This window comes from Oreochromis niloticus, linkage group LG12, assembly GCF_001858045.2.
Source record: "Oreochromis niloticus isolate F11D_XX linkage group LG12, O_niloticus_UMD_NMBU, whole genome shotgun sequence".
Classification (NCBI taxonomy): Eukaryota; Metazoa; Chordata; class Actinopteri; order Cichliformes; family Cichlidae; genus Oreochromis; species Oreochromis niloticus.
In genome coordinates this window covers 19,980,288-19,993,292 of record NC_031977.2, presented here as the reverse complement: position 1 = coordinate 19,993,292, position 13,005 = coordinate 19,980,288, and the positions used below count along the sequence as shown (strand labels likewise).

The 13,005-nt window shown below is 38.9% G+C and overlaps 2 protein-coding genes across 11 annotated transcripts in view; one reads left to right on the top strand and one right to left on the bottom strand.

The window, feature by feature from the left end:
- stpg2 (sperm-tail PG-rich repeat containing 2) overlaps positions 1–3,565 on the bottom strand; it is a 60,613-nt gene extending 57,048 nt beyond the window's left edge. For 8 of the 9 annotated variants that reach the window (XR_266172.4, XR_266173.4, XR_002064187.2 and 5 more), the window contains exons 1-4: positions 2,948–3,565; positions 2,524–2,627; positions 2,212–2,379; positions 473–631 (exon numbers count right to left, since the gene is read on the bottom strand). Coding sequence is in view for 6 of the 9 variants with exons in the window: in XM_005452033.4 (XP_005452090.1) it covers positions 473–631; positions 2,212–2,379; positions 2,524–2,627; positions 2,948–3,053 (537 nt within the window). In the remaining 3 variants the exon portion in view is untranslated. The remainder of the gene's footprint in view (positions 1–472; positions 632–2,211; positions 2,380–2,523; positions 2,628–2,947) is intronic. The other variant, XM_005452037.4, reaches the window with a different exon arrangement.
- Positions 3,566–5,280: 1,715 nt separating this feature from the next.
- bri3bp (bri3 binding protein) lies at positions 5,281–12,250 on the top strand. Of its 2 annotated transcripts, none has more exons than XM_005452031.4 (3): positions 5,281–5,395; positions 7,280–7,382; positions 8,013–12,250. In XM_005452031.4, the coding sequence occupies exons 1-3, from the start codon at positions 5,321–5,323 to the stop codon at positions 8,390–8,392; spliced, it is 558 nt and encodes a 185-aa protein (XP_005452088.2). In that variant the 5' UTR covers positions 5,281–5,320; the 3' UTR covers positions 8,393–12,250. The 2 variants fall into 2 exon arrangements, with proteins under 2 accessions (XP_005452088.2, XP_003446098.2); XM_003446050.5 differs by lacking the exon at positions 5,281–5,395 and adding an exon at positions 5,686–6,012.
- Positions 12,251–13,005: the final 755 nt, after the last annotated feature.

Sequence of the window (13,005 nt, the reverse complement as noted above, 5' to 3'; positions counted from 1 at the left end):
GCCGGTGTGTTGACACAACCTCGGCCAACACTCAAGGACGCTGTTGACTTCCTCAGGTCATTAACAGATGAAAAATTACTTAATTGAGAGCCAGACCAGCAGGCGTGTGCATTATTTTAAGTGAATACAGTAATATAGCTTGAAGAATAATTACTAATGGCTCTCTTTGTTGGCATGTAAAATGGATGAGCATTGGTGCACTGTGGCTTTTTTAAAGTGGAGCTGCATTCATTAGCTATGGAAATGGTTTTTGGGCCAAGTGAATGAGGTGGGGTGGGGGTTCAGCGGTGCATTAGATCTACCTAACACTAATGGACGTCACCTCGTGGAAGAGAAAGTACACTCAGACACATACTCGTGCTGATTAATGAAAGCACGCATGCATTCACAAATGAGGGTTTCACCTTTTCTGATGGATGAATGTTCAAACTTCAACAGGACTTTGAAACTGTCTGTGTGTATTTGTCCTTACCAGCAGTGGACTGTAGTAGGCTGGCCCCAGGGTTGTGTCCTTAGGAGGGGGCTGTTGCTTACGGAGGACACCCCGGGCATCCTCTTCATAGCCATAGGCCTGGCCCGGGGAGGGAATGGATGGAATGTCTGACTGAAGAGCTAGCCGGAGACCTTTAGCCTGCAGCCAATGCAAAGAGAAAAAAAAAAAGGCAGGAGAAAGGCAGAAAGAGTAAAGCAAAAAGTCAGGGTTTCTGACGGAAAAAAATGCCCTGGCTTACAAAGCAGCTGAGCACTGCCTGGGGCCAATAAAAGACGAGACTGAGAGAGGGACAGAGCGAGAGGGAGAAGCATAAATGAGGGAGAGAAGATCAGCAAAAGATAGTGAGAGCACGATGAAGAGAAAAAGAAGTAAAAAGTAGAACTGTACCAGTGCAATAGAAATAAGAGATACTGAGGAAACATAAACAAAGAAATCGAATGAAAAAAATGCCAGGAAGTTTTTCTACTAACTTTCTGGGATCTGGGAGTAATGTAAATGTACATTCGTCCTTTTTGGTTAATGACAACTAGCATAAAAAAATAATGCCTACTAAGACGCTCGCGTTCAGCTCTGGAGGTGCAAGTTTCAATCGCACCAAGTTAGGTATCCACTAATATCCACAGATAACAGCTTGTAAAGCACTTACTTATAGCTGATTTTTACATATATTCTTGAAAAAAATTACAAAAGGGATCAACTAGATACTGTGTCATTCAATATCTTTATTCCATAGTTCATATATGGATAGGGCTGCTCAATTATGGCAACAATGATAATCACGATTATTTTCACTGAAATTGAGATCTCGATTATTTGACGATATTTATTTAACAATAACAATGTATTGAATAATAGCTTTAAAGATTGTCAAAAAATAATATAAAATAGTGTGCAAATACTGATTACAGTGGAAATGTTTGCAATATAAAAAATAAATGAAAAATGTAAACATCTATGTTTAGTGAACTTCAAAATACTGCACAATATTTGATCCACGTCTGACTCCGCGAACCCATAATGTTTCCACACCACTGAAGTCATTTCACCTCTCTTTTCAACCAACGGCATTCTTTCTTCAGCAGCCATTATCCTCTCCTCTCCAAATAACTTCTGCTTAGTTTTCCGAGCTTCCCTCGGGTCCTCTTAATTGTTGTGACGCGTGTTCGAAACGCAGAGAGGTGCGCTCGATTTGCCACACGGAGCAGCGCGAGAGTAAAGCACGAGGGAGGTGCTAATAATCGGCTCAGTCATTTTTAATGATCGTTGAAAGCCCAGATCGTAATCTAGATTAAAATTCGAATAATTGAGTAGCCCTATATATGGATATATATAGAATGCGAGTTTGTAAGTGCACTCAACACTCAAACCAGCACAAACAGGATGAAGAGTCTTCTGTACCAGCTTTGGATTGTGCAAGTCTCTTCTACTTGCTTTATTCTGAGAATAGCAGTATTAAAATGGGTATTACGCCTGCCAATGTGATTTTGCCCAAGCCTTTCTGTTTATGTACACCAAACACAAAGAGTTAGAAAAGTTTGAAAGGCCAAGAAACAACAGCACTAAAGTGGATATCCGGGCATATTCAACATTATAAAGGCATTGCCATCTATGACAACTGAGTATTTCAGAAGAACAGATGTATGACATAATACAATAAAAGTAGCAAGTGTCAGTACTACTCATGTACTATGCCCTCCTATCTTCACCCATATGCTTACCACTTTGTTGCCAGGCCTTCCAGGGTGTCCTACATTAGCTGTCACAGCACTGAGTGCCTTTTTTGAGGCAGGCGACACATTGTAGGCCCCAGGGCCTGGAACCTCTGACACCACATCCTCAAAACGCTTGGAGCGGTTCTGAAGACTGCTGCCACCATGGACATTTAACTGAAGAGACAAGGGTTCAACAGAAAGCCAAGCAAAGAGAGAATAAGGCTGGTATCAAAAAATATATTTCTTAAAATATTTGTTTTAAACCATGGACAAGCAAAATCGTCATTTAGCTATTTGTAAATTAAATGGATCACTCACCTTGACAGGTGAGGAGTCATAGTGTCCAGGTCCTAGTAAACTCTCACTGTCTTTGGAGAATATTGATTGCCTGGCACTCAAGGAAAGGAATGGTGCATAGCCATCTGCAACAGTGAAAATTTTCCCAAGGTGAGATATACAAATGACTGCAAGCTTCCAGGATGCTTTATTTTCTAATACACTTATGTAACTGTGAAACAACAAAACAGCAGGAACATTTTTTGCTTACATATTGAGTTATACTCCCAAGACATATTAATTTAACCTTTTTCAATTGAAAGTGTATAAGCAGATTCAAATCTGTAAGCCTAAATATTCGATGTTCTTTCTTTGAAAGCTAGCTAAATTTAATTTAAGTTAACTTAAAGTTTTACAGATGAAAAAAAATGATTTTTGAAGGACAGATATTTTTCCTTGTAAGTACCTGATATCTTGTAACTGGACTGGCTCACATTGTATGATCCGGGACCAACAGCAGACGATGCACCCCCTGCTGTCATGAAGGTCACTCTTGGAGCCCGTCCGTACATGTTTAACTCACAGAGTGGGAGTCTCACTAAAATTTAATTACACAATAAATATTCCTTCTTTATTCTGCCATAGGGTGTAGCTGTACTTTCATTAAATTATGCTGCACCAAGGTTAAAAAATGCCTGCCCTGTGCTCCCCTTTGTCAGAACTGTGCTGGTAACTTCGCCTGCATAGTTGCTTGGTTACCACATATTGTTACATGGCAACTGCAGACCGAACACACACGGAGGAGGAGAAGTAAGCAAAAGGACCACAGAGACAAGACAGGCGAGTGAGAGACGTGGCACTCTGAGAAGTGAAGTTTATGGGAGAATTCAGAAGAATACAAGCTCCTACATATTTATATCTGTCATAGTCCCAACTGCTCTCCAAGTGGAACACCTGCCTTTCTCTTCTCCTCCTGCTGTTCTATCTTTCTTTCTCTCCCTCGTGCGTGGTTGTGCTCGTGAGCATTAATTTTGCTCGCCTCCTCCCGGAGTGGGCGTGGCTTTTCCAAGCTCCCGCTGCAGCACCTGTGCACCATTATTCGCTCACCTGTTCGTTCCGCTGCTCGTAGTTAGCTCGTTTACCAACCCGGTGTGGGGACTTAGCTGCCTCACAAGTCTGCCTGTGGTTCTCTCTGCTCTACTACTGGACGAAGCATATCTGTGGAACATAAACAGCCCGTGAAATTAAACTAAGAAATGTGTTTTTGACTTGAGGAAAGTTCAAGACGTGATTGCTTTTAGTTAAGAATCACTGCCCCTTAGCCTAATGCTTAGATTTGTTCTCCATTACATATATAATATCAGATTTGACTAGTGATTCTATGCTTGGATTCTAGTCAGCAGTGAATTTAAATTTAATTTCGGTAGGCTATTACTTCCAAATAAGTCCCCAGAGACATTTCAAGATAGCTGCGGAGTGGCGAGACTTGCTGCTCGAAGGACTTTGGTATAATTAGCCCACAAACGTCTGGAATAAAAACCTCGTTGAAAGCTTGTAAGGGTCAAGTCGACAAACCTTTTAGCTTTTACCTGATTCAGTGGTGTCTCTATGGGAGGGAGGGCATTGAACTTAAAGCACATTTCAAAATAACTACTGAAATAAGAGTGAGACTTGCTTTTGGAAGGACTTTGAAGAGACTTATCGGCATTTATTGCCTGTATCACCTGTACTTTTTAAAATATAACTCTTGTAGTACTGCTTCTGTTACATTATTGGCCTTTTCTGGCATTTTTTTTTTTTATTCATGGAGGGGGTACTTTTCGTTTTTGTTTTTAATTAGAGCATTATGCCTTTATACTTATAGAAACCATAGTCCCATCCTACCATCTAGTGGATGAATGTGACAGAGCCTCACCCCATCCCACCCCCGAACCCCTACCACTAATTTAGATTTTTGACCAGTCTTAGTTCATTCTTGACACACTTCAGCCTGTCCCACAATATAGTTAAGGTTTGGATAATGAGAACTCAGGGGAACGCTATCCAAGTAACAAGTGGCTTTCTGGGGGGGGGCACTGACCTGCATGTTTACTTGAATTTCCCTTCACGTCTCTTAGTCAGAGGAGTTTATCTTTGACTGGACAAATGTCATTAACTCGTTAACGTTACACAGTAGATATGATATCTCAAAGATATATTTTCAAAGACCATCTCTGACAACTCAGATGGTGAGTCTGAATTATCATAATTGTAATAGTGACATCCTAAAAGCAACTGTATGTATTTATTTATTAACCCATCATGCCTTCACATTTTCTTAAGACTACCATAACAGTTTCACACCTGGGGCTCCTTGCATTTCTATTATTCATGTTCCTGACTGGAAAACTGCGCCATTACCCAACTTCTAATAACACTTTCTAACCTAGAAGAACTTGCTGTAATAAATGCTTTCATTTTCTGGCTGTGCTTTAATAAGCAGCTGTTAAAAAATTCCTTCCTCATAGACACCAGCAAGCAGAGCATTTTTTTGAACTGAAAAATACAAAGCATGCAGTATTTGTGATGGAATGTGAAACTGGACAAATCACGACAGAGATGTACCTCGTATAGAACTGATTACAACTAAACAGGTAACAAAGATGAGCTTCTATTTAGCAGTCATTTTAACAGTTTGGGTTCAGTATAATAATGGTTACACACAATACATTTACTTTGGGGAGGGGCTTATAGAAATAAGGGGTACGATGGAGATGGAGAATATATCCACCAGAGGGCAGCAGAAAGCCTCAGACGAGTCTAACCTGTTTTAAATTCGTGAAGGCAGGTGCTACTTTTCATGAAAACGGAAAACATAAAACCCAGCAGTAAGAATCTAAAAGGAATTAAAATGCATTCAGTAATATACCACTGGGTAGGTAAAGTGTTTTTATGTAGTATTTGTTGTATATTTAGATATATAGAAAGTAGATTTAATGCAATTATTTGCAAATAAATCTAGCAAAGCACTAATTCCGACTACAAATGATTTCTTTATTCTTTGAGTTGACTCTAGTGCATATATTTGTTCCCTATCTGAGAAAATAAAGCCGTATTAAAGAGCATTAAATGTATGAATCTACTCTGCACGTAATATTTTACTAAAGTCTCCCAAATGGCAAGTCGGTAAAGGCGAGGATCGAGAATTTTACAAAGCGTCCCTGAAAGCGTCACAAGTTATTTCCACCATCACGGCCAGCGTCGGTCATCGCCCGGCAAGGTGTCGCTTTCGGCAGCTAATTACCCGTTTTATTCCTCGTTTAAGTGAAAAATTTTGATACACATTTACTTTCGACACCCTCGGCACTTGGGGCCATGAAAAGAATCAGGTTTTTTGTGTTTTTCTTGGTGCTTTCCGCGTCTTTGCTGGGCAAAGCCGAAGCGGGCAGGAGCAGGACCAGCAACCAGAACAGCTTCCGACGGGCAGCTAACGGCATCTATCAGACTCTGAGCAGCGTCTTCGGAGAGGACAACATTAGAGGGTTATACAAGGTCAGTTAGGCCCATATCATGCTAAGACGGTGGCTGGCTTTGTTCATGAGCCCTATAGTAGCTGCCATTAAAAGGCGGTTTATGGTCAAAGCATGGCGAACAGGAAAAGGCCTGGTTAATAATTTCACGGATGCCATTTTGAAAAAAAAAAAAGAAGCCTTTATCGCCCCCCTTTTTTGTTTAAGTCGGTAGAAAAAGCCAGGGTATGGCATCGTAGTAAAGACAAACATGAGCTTCGTATTCTTGCAATCTTATTTCAGTGTTTTATGTGTGAAGCCAAATCAAGCCACGAATGAGTAAATCTAAAGTAAAAATTAAGTAGAGCTTCATTGATTCACAACATAAACGATGTTTCTTTATGTATTAGAAAGCTTCTCTTATTAAGGAAATACCGGGGCCTACTCATGTGATCTCACTAGCCCTGCAGCATTTCCTGCATTTTGAAACGTGGTCTTATTTCCTGCATTTAGCCGCCAAAGCGTAATTAAGTGACATATGTTGAGCTTAGTAGTTTTTCCTGTAGACTTAACAGCGTAAAATAGAGCTTCATGCCTTAGTGTGCATCTACTTACCTGATAAACATGTAAATAATGAGTGCCTGATTAAAGTTATGGGATAAGACAGTGATGTATGGATGCGTTTTGCACTTGTATAGTTAAACCACAGTCTTTGATACTTGCATCAGTTTTTGTTACTTCTTAAATACAGCTGTAAATGCTTGATTGCACCTGTGCCTTTTCCACCAATGTTTATGTGTGCTGTGAAATAGAGCTGCTAAAACGGGCAGCCAAAGGGTTCTTATGAAAACACTGCTTTCGCGGTGTAATAAAAGCACCTGCTGCTGTAATGATAATCCTGTATGGCCACTGTTATATCAACACATTAGCTACCTGCCCGTTTGAGAGTGAAAAATAGTCGGTTGCCTGGAGAGTTGGTAAACGGGAGTTTAATTTATAGCTACAGAGACCATGGTGTTGGGTCACTGCCAGATGAAAAGTTGTAACACCCCCATAACTGCCCTTCCTGGTTTTAATGCAGTGCTTTGCTTACTGGTCCCTATGAGGACAGCACTATACATAATATAGGTTAAAGACTGAGAAGCTACCAAAGCACTGATTTATTCAATAGCTGGGAATGCACATTGCAATCTGACCAACATACTGCCATAATTCATAGGACACATTGATGCACTGTCATAGACTTTTTTTTTTTTTCTTTTTTTACCCTGCTTTTGCTATTAGTCGTTTATTTATACATTTTCTCATAGTTTTTCTCCAAAGCAACGGAGAGGTTTGTCCATGGAGTGGACTCTTTCCTGGACACCATCTGGAAGATCTGGTCGGATCTGCTGGATGTGATGGGCATTGACTGTAAGTCTATAAATGTTTGCTTAGAACATATCAGTTAGAAATGCCTGAATGATGAAAACAGGTAAAATTTGAAAACTTCCACGTCTTACAGTCCCTTGAAAAAAAATTTGTCCTCTTCCAGATGTCTTAGTTTACTGCATACTTGCCACACCTACATGTTTCAGGTCATCAAACTAAATTCAGTATTTGACAATATTAATATTAATCAGAGTAACTAAAAAATACAGTTTTGGAAATTATTTCATTGTATTTATTAAGAGGAAAAAAAGCTATCCAAACCCACCTGGCCATGTGTGTAAAAGCAATTGTGCTTAAATTAAAGATGTGTTGAATGAAGAAATCACTTGAATAGAAACTGTCTGGCAAAATGAAATTTGCTAAAGGATCTCAGAAAAACAACGTATCCTGCAATGATCTAATGAAACTTAATAACAGATGAGAAACAAAGTCACTGATGAAACGTGTGAGCGTGACAGATATTTTAAAAAAGAAATGATGAATACTTTTCAACAACAATGTATGTTTAAAATTCATTCATTCCTAGTTCACATCTGAAATTGTACATGCTTTTGGAACCAGTTAACAATTTTACATCCTTTTGTCTCTCCCTCTCTACCTGTACACATGTAGCCTCAAACCTCAGCCACTACTTCAGCCCCACATCTCTCACCAACTCCCCAGCACGTGCCCTGCTCCTAGTCGCCGCTGTGCTCTTGGCCTACTGGTTCCTGTCTATGTTCCTGGGGGGTTTCTTTTACCTGCTGCATGCTGTGTTTGGACGCTTCTTCTGGCTAGCCCGCGTCACCCTCTTCGCCCTGTCTTGCCTCTACATCCTGCAGAAGTTTGAGGGTGACCCTGAGCGCGCAGTGCTCCCGCTGTGCTTCATCATGGCTGTGTACTTCATGACAGGCCCTGTGGGAGCATACTGGCGCCGTGGCGGTGGGCGGGTTCACTGGAAGAGAAAATCGACCACCTGGACACTCAGATCAGGCTGCTCAATATCAGGCTGAGTCGTGTAATAGACACCATTGAACGCACCGGGGACCAGTAGGCACACTTTAGGTTGAAGCAAAGATGAGTTTGGGGGGTGGGTCCAGGGGAAAAACGGATGTATTTGATAAGAGAATACTGTCTCCTACACACATCTACAGCAACAAAACTACTGGGTATTTACAACTCTATTGTCAGTTGGGGACAAAAGTACAAATGAAAACAGTGTTTTAATGGCTTGAATTGATTTGGGTAACAAGAGAAACTGTTGAATTGGAGCTTGCACAAAACCAAACAACTTTTTTTTTCCTTTTGATTTTTTTTTTTTTTTCAAAGTTTTGGAAGGTTTTTTTACATCTCTGAGGAAGTTGTCGGGAGATGTCCGAGGTTTTCTAAATGCTAGCCTACTTCTACACCTCAGCTACTTTTACGAAACTCCTCTATTTTAAATTTTTAAGGTTTGCTTAGGCACTGTCAATGCTTGTGCTTGATTAATAAGCATATTTTACATATATTTACTTAATTTGATCCTTGTAAATGACCTGGGGGTTAAGTCTCAGTTCTTGTCCACAAAAACAGTTTTCCCCTTTTTTTTTTTGAAGCTACTGCTATAGGAGGGGTTAGGGTGTGTGGTACCGGGGGGTATTGTTGTTTCTAATGTGTATATTCCAGATGTTGGAAAGTTGTCCATAGCAAGATTTATTTATTCAATTTTTCCATCCAAAGTGTTGAAATGTAGATCTAGTTTGTTCCACTGAATCACCACCTCATAGTGACAAAAGCTTGACATCAGGACCTCTTTTTCTTGAATATGTGTGTAGATGCAGTTCAGTGACCGACTTGAATATGTGTGTGTGTGTTTGTGTGCATGTGTGAGGAGCAACCTTGTGAAATGGAAAAGCACTGTATAAAAAGTCAACACCAGACAGGCAGCAATATCTCAGGGACTCACCCAACACATGTTGAACTCAAATGAGATATCAAGTATGCTAAAATCATGTATTGGTCTCTTCACAATTCAGATGTGACTTCTCATTTTTTTCCAGCATCTTGCAGTATTTTGTGTTGAACTGCTGGAGTTTAAATCTAGCCTTTTATTCATTATTTAAATGGCAGCATGGAGCTATTTTGGTGATCTGAACTGTAGCTAATCGTCCTAAAGTTTAAGTATGTAAATTGTCTCAACACAGACGCATTTGTTATGGTAAGAATTTTTAATCAATTGTAATAGGATCTGACCTGAACTTGCAGATTAAAAAGGTTTTAGTGCCTTTAATACTGCTGGGAAAACTTGTATTGGCTATTACTTAATCTTGCTTTTGAAACTAATGTGAAAGTGATGTTTCTCCTATGAGTATTTTAATGGTAGTTTAAAACCAGCCTGCCTGATTCATGCACTAAAATGTTGTGTTAGCAAGCAATGCTTTGGGTACATTGTTAGTGAGAGCCATGGTGATGCAGACTAATTTGTTTGATATATTCTTTTTCTTTTAATTGTATATTTCTGAAGGTGGTTTTCTCTCATCATCTCATTTGTTACCATGGATTGGTGTAAGAGAATGTCCCCTGCACTGCTTGTCTATGTTTATAGCATGTCTTCATTAATAATGTCCCAACATCCTTTACTCTAAATTATGGAGTTCAGATTTAATAACTTTAATCACAGTTTTGTTATAACAAATGACCCTAATGCTGTGCAGATCCTTTTTTTTGGAGGTGGCGGTGGTGCTGATGGTTGGATAAGTTCATACATCAAACATCATGATTGTGTTAATCATTTTGATTAACAACTACCAGTATATGTAGTGGGCTGTCATTTTGTTTCTCTCAATAGTGTGGGTGCTATGACATGCATTGAAAATGAAAGGTGTTGTATCAACAGGTCAGGGTTGCAGTGGCCTTCTGGCTTCACAGTATACGGGGTGTATCAAAGAGAATCATCTGATTTAAAAGTGCTTTAATTCCATCGGTGTTCACCGGTAACAATCAAAACGTACTGATAGATTCATGAGTTTTACGCGGTTGCTGGTACAACTGCCAACAGCAGTGGCTCCAGTTGCATTTTCGCAAAAGTGTGTTGATGAGTTTGACTATCGTATGCCGTGAGTCCAGAGGGGGACACGTTGAGCACTTGTGAACATTGTAGGTTTTCTATGTAAAACTTTAAACTCAGCCATGCATTTTAAAATTTACTGCTGTCTCCTGTATGTATATCTTTAAAGAATATAGCCGTTAGAATTGGATGGTTCTTTTTTTTTAAACATCCTGTATAGTGGACTTTATCATACAATTTGTATTTGCTTATATACTATTGGGAGAAAAGCTCCACCCACCAACTACTTTTATTTTGGAGTATGTTACTGTACTTTTAAGGGTCCTTTTTTTTTTTTTTTTCTTCAAACCGATACACTAATAACTGTGTACCTTGAAACCATGATTTCTTTGTAGGTTGTTATACCATGAAAATCTCATCTTGTGTAATTTTATGCCAAGTATAGAAAAATGAACTTGTTAGCTATTTCCCAGCGCTGTCTGATAATTCCCATGGAGTTTAGGTTGTCATTAAAATCCATCTCAGAATTAAGCCTAATGATGACAAACTTCAATAACTATATAAACTCTTAGTGTCTCCTTATTTTGCACAGAGTGCCATCAGCCAGCCCAGGTCACCCATATATCCCGTGTAACCTGAGATTTTCCTGCATGCTTATCTTTTATGCCTATAATGTTGCATTGCATTACAGTATATTCATGTTATTGACTGCCTAGGCAGAGAGCCCTTAAGTATGTGTGATGGGGTTGAAATAGCCAGAAGTTAATTACTTTTGGAATTGTGTTATAAGTGTTGTTCTTCTGCACTGATGATTAAATTGTGTATGCTGTTTGCTATCATTACAATACTGAGCCGGACAGACTCTCTCCCGTCATTCCATTATCACTGTGTCGCTGACATGGAGTCAAATTTTAAAGTACTTAAAACAAAATTATCATTTTATGAGCTGTAAATGAACAGTCTGGCCAGTGACCTTTGTTTAACTACTGGCAGCATGTGAGGTAAATAAAGGTATATTATAGTGTGTGATATTGATGTATGTTGATGGGTTTTAGTATATGATGGTATTATATTGAATCCAGAAAAGGCCATGCAGTTGGTTTAGAGAGAATTCAGAATTTTGGTGGCTATTTATCAGACTTTATATTCTAGATGCTGAAAACTGTTTAAAAACAAATACAACTTGAAACAGTTTCTCTTTAAAGTACCCAGAAGTTCTTACACTGTTGTCTAACATCTTGAAAACACTCACAAACCAGCTCCAAGAGGGAGGTGTTACCATTCCTTTTAGATATCATGGAAGCACTTGTTAATGTTTTCGGTTGCTGGCAGCTGTATGTCTCTTCATTTACCATGTAGATGCCAGTAGATCCTTCTCGGCATAGAATATATGCTGCATTCAAATTCTTTTTATTCCATGTTAACAACATCATCCGAATGACATGTACTTCTTTCTTTTTAATGTACTGTATCTTGTGTATTTTTTCTGTTTTCCACATAGCCTGCTTTTATATTGTGCCGTGCCAATGTATTTTCTTTTGTTTTTACTTCAAGGGAATTATTTGTAACTGCTGATTTTAGAGTAGATGCAGATGGCTTTTTTTTCTTTTTCATTTCACCACTTAATGTTTTTAGGCCTTTTTCTTTCTTTGTTTTTAATGAGTATTTTTGTACTCAGTTGATGTTTGAAAAGCCAAACTATTCTGCCTGCTATTACTTTCTGTTTGGATGTTTGTGTTTATGAAAACTTGTCAGTGGGGATGCGGTTCTTTTTGTGCCAGAGTGAAAATGAGGTCCAGATTTAAATAAACACCAGATTATGACTGAATGTCTTCCACTTTATGATTCATTAATAATTTTAAGATCTAAAGTTTGTTTGTGAGAGAGAAAAACATGCTTCATGCTCAGTTTTTTCATAATACACGATAAAAGTAAATGGCTATTTGGTTTGCAATTCTTCACCTGAACAATTGCTTCAATATTGTAGTATTGCTAGTAATTACTGGAAGTGCTCTTTCAATTATATTTCTAGCACTAGGTGGTGCTAAAAGGTTTTATTTGGTTGCTAAAAGGTCGTGATTGTTTGGGAATAGGTGCTCCCATTCAGCCAGATTGGGAATTAAATGATCACTTTTGGCACCAGTTATCCCAGCAAAAATACGAAATACTGTAAAAAGCTGTATATGCACCTATTTACACTCAATACACTCTTATTATAAGAAAGTGCTCAGAAACAACCTATAGTTCCGGTATGGCCATCACAAATGGAAAGAGCATTACTGAAACAGTGAACTAAAGATTGGAAACAGCTGGGAAAACGGTGATCTCAAAACAGGCTTTCGTGGTACCCTGAGCAAATAACCTTCAGAAAATTGCCAGTGCCTGATGAGAGAAAAATGAAGTTGCACTTGGCAGGTTTCCTGTGTAAACTTTACCAACAGGAGTGTTTTGTTTTGTAGATTTGCATGTCTCACATTCATGGTATTACTACAAATAGTTTAATATAACCGTGTTATTAACCTGGATGAATCTAAAGCAGTCCTACGCAAGGTGGTGTATAAAATCTAAGGCTGTGACCTA